This window comes from Tigriopus californicus, chromosome 1 (assembly GCF_007210705.1).
Source record: "Tigriopus californicus strain San Diego chromosome 1, Tcal_SD_v2.1, whole genome shotgun sequence".
In the NCBI taxonomy this organism is placed as follows: Eukaryota; Metazoa; Arthropoda; class Copepoda; order Harpacticoida; family Harpacticidae; genus Tigriopus; species Tigriopus californicus.
Window position 1 is genome coordinate 10,591,954 of NC_081440.1, and position 2,189 is coordinate 10,594,142.

General features: G+C 43.7%; 2 protein-coding genes across 2 annotated transcripts in view; both read right to left on the bottom strand.

The window, feature by feature from the left end:
• LOC131880897 (uncharacterized) overlaps positions 1–383 on the bottom strand; it is a 2,608-nt gene extending 2,225 nt beyond the window's left edge. Inside the window, exon 1 of the mRNA XM_059227622.1 lies at positions 212–383. Coding sequence (XP_059083605.1) covers positions 212–319 — 108 coding nt within the window. The 5' untranslated portion in view covers positions 320–383. The remainder of the gene's footprint in view (positions 1–211) is intronic.
• Positions 384–1,604: 1,221 nt separating this feature from the next.
• Positions 1,605–2,189, bottom strand: part of LOC131893424 (huntingtin-interacting protein K-like) — a 2,154-nt gene continuing 1,569 nt past the window's right edge. The window contains exons 2-3 of the mRNA XM_059243459.1: positions 1,894–2,086; positions 1,605–1,821 (exon numbers count right to left, since the gene is read on the bottom strand). Coding sequence (XP_059099442.1) covers positions 1,634–1,821; positions 1,894–2,071 — 366 coding nt within the window. The 5' untranslated portion in view covers positions 2,072–2,086 and the 3' untranslated portion in view covers positions 1,605–1,633. The remainder of the gene's footprint in view (positions 1,822–1,893; positions 2,087–2,189) is intronic.

Below are 2,189 nucleotides of genomic sequence, written 5' to 3' on the forward strand. Positions count from 1 at the left end.
CAGTGTTCATACGGGTTTAATTTGAGTCGCTTCTTCACATATGATACATGTATCTGAGTAGCGAAGGATATTAAAGTCGTGCTATTTTCAAATACTGGCAATCATATTTTGTCGACTGCCTCATTTTCACGTAACACCATTTTGGTCCTTCTTTTGCAGAAGCAATGAGCGAGGTTGATGAATAAAAGAGATTGAAACTGACACAACTTACCCGGGGTGTACCGCGTCTTTGACTTGTATTCTGATTAGCCAAACGGTCAAGCTCGTCTTTTTCTCGCATACGTTCTATGGCAAGGCTATTGCCCTTCAATGAATTCATCCTAACGGTTGTGATTTGGTGTAGTCTGGCGTCTGCTTCAACTTTAAAAGATTGATCAGAATTGCCACACTAGCAAAAATATCGTCTTGATCGTTTCACGGCCGTGGACAATGTTCAAAGAAGCTTTCCAAGAGGCAAATGTTTTCTCACCAATTCAGAATGGGCGGACGCCCACTCCATCCAGGCAATGAAGAGCCTACGTAGACGTACAAACATGCACCAATGAACGTATGTACCTAAAGTAGTATTCTACGTTGGAAAAGTAGGGTAGGTATAAGTGTGTTGTAGCTTGTGCGATATGTTATGGCGGATTGTGGGAATTGGGTGGATGAAGATGGCGTGAAATCGGCGGCAAGATCGCCCTCCTCAACACGTTGGTAAACGGCAGCGCTCAAGGGAGATTTCCATCTGACTTTTTGGTGTTGAGTGGCGCCTTTTCCCTCGCTCTCAATGCGTGGAAAGTAGGAAGAACTTCATCCAATTTTCAACAAATGTAAGTCAGATGTAGTACAACGGGATGATTCAAGCCCGACAATTTTGAAATCCGTGCAACAAAAAGAACGCTACCGTGAGAACAAGGGGAAAAGCCAACAAAAAAAAATCTCATCTCGATGGAAAAACGGAACGTTTAACTCGTTTTTATTGCTCGCGTTTGGTGATGATATTCGGTAGCTGCGGTTGTCTGTCTGTTNGTAAGTCAGATGTAGTACAACGGGATGATTCAAGCCCGACAATTTTGAAATCCGTGCAACAAAAAGATCGCTACCGTGAGAACAAGGGGAAAAGCCAACAAAAAAAAAAATCTCATCTCGATGGACAAACGGAACGTTTAACTCGTTTTTATTGCTCGCGTTTGGTGATGATATTCGGTAGCTGCGGTTGTCTGTCTGTTAAATAATGTTTGTTCCACCTTTGGACAAACGATCCTGATTCAATGCGTTTGTTTTGGGCTCTGAAGCAATCTCCGAACAAGCCACGTTGGAAGGAAAAGACCGAGGCACTCTGGCGTTGTATGCAAATGTACACTGGAAGCGATAATGTTGCGTAGACCTCATGGATGCCTCACAAGGGCGATGATGACGAACGAAAAGCGATTTTTCCTGTCCTTTTGGCGGCCATCTCTCATGAATGATGATGTATGTGTTTGTTTTCATAAGCCAAGACGACAGTTTAAGCCTTTCGTGGCCATCAAAATCCCCGATTCTAGCGATCAGCAACATTAATTCAATAGGACAGCTGACCTACTTCTTTGCATGCAACGCCCTCAAAATGGAACGATATCGAGTTTGTATATGACAACGAAATGTTTATTAATCAATTGGTCAAGGCAGCTAGAGCTTCAACGACATTGCCCTGATGCTCACGAAGGGTGCGCTCAGCTTTGGTCTTGTTGATTTCAAGTTCGTTAAGGATGAGATCCACATCTTCTTTGTTAATGGCTACTTTGGCCAATTCTCGTTCTCTGGCCAACTGCTCCGCGGATTCGGCCACTTTTCTGTTGCCTGAAAGCAAAGTTACTTGACATTGGGATGAATCCAAATGACGGAGCAGACATGAAATACAACATCGCTCACGTATAATAGTTATCGCATCCTCGAGGTCTGTTGAAGTCGAGATGATCTCTTTCTCCTCGGCATAATCCGTGACTTTCTCTAGATCCGCCGCTCCAGAGTCGTGTTTCTTCTCCTTGTTTAGCTGTTGCTTTTCTTGCTCATTGTCATTGGCAGGGGAGTGATTGGACGCTTCGGCCATGATGACGGATCAAAACTGGAACAAAAGTAGAGACGAAGAATCAGACACAGGAAAAAGAATCACAGACAGAGCTGAGCGGACAGTATTTATTGATCTTTTAGTAGATTGGGAAATTCGG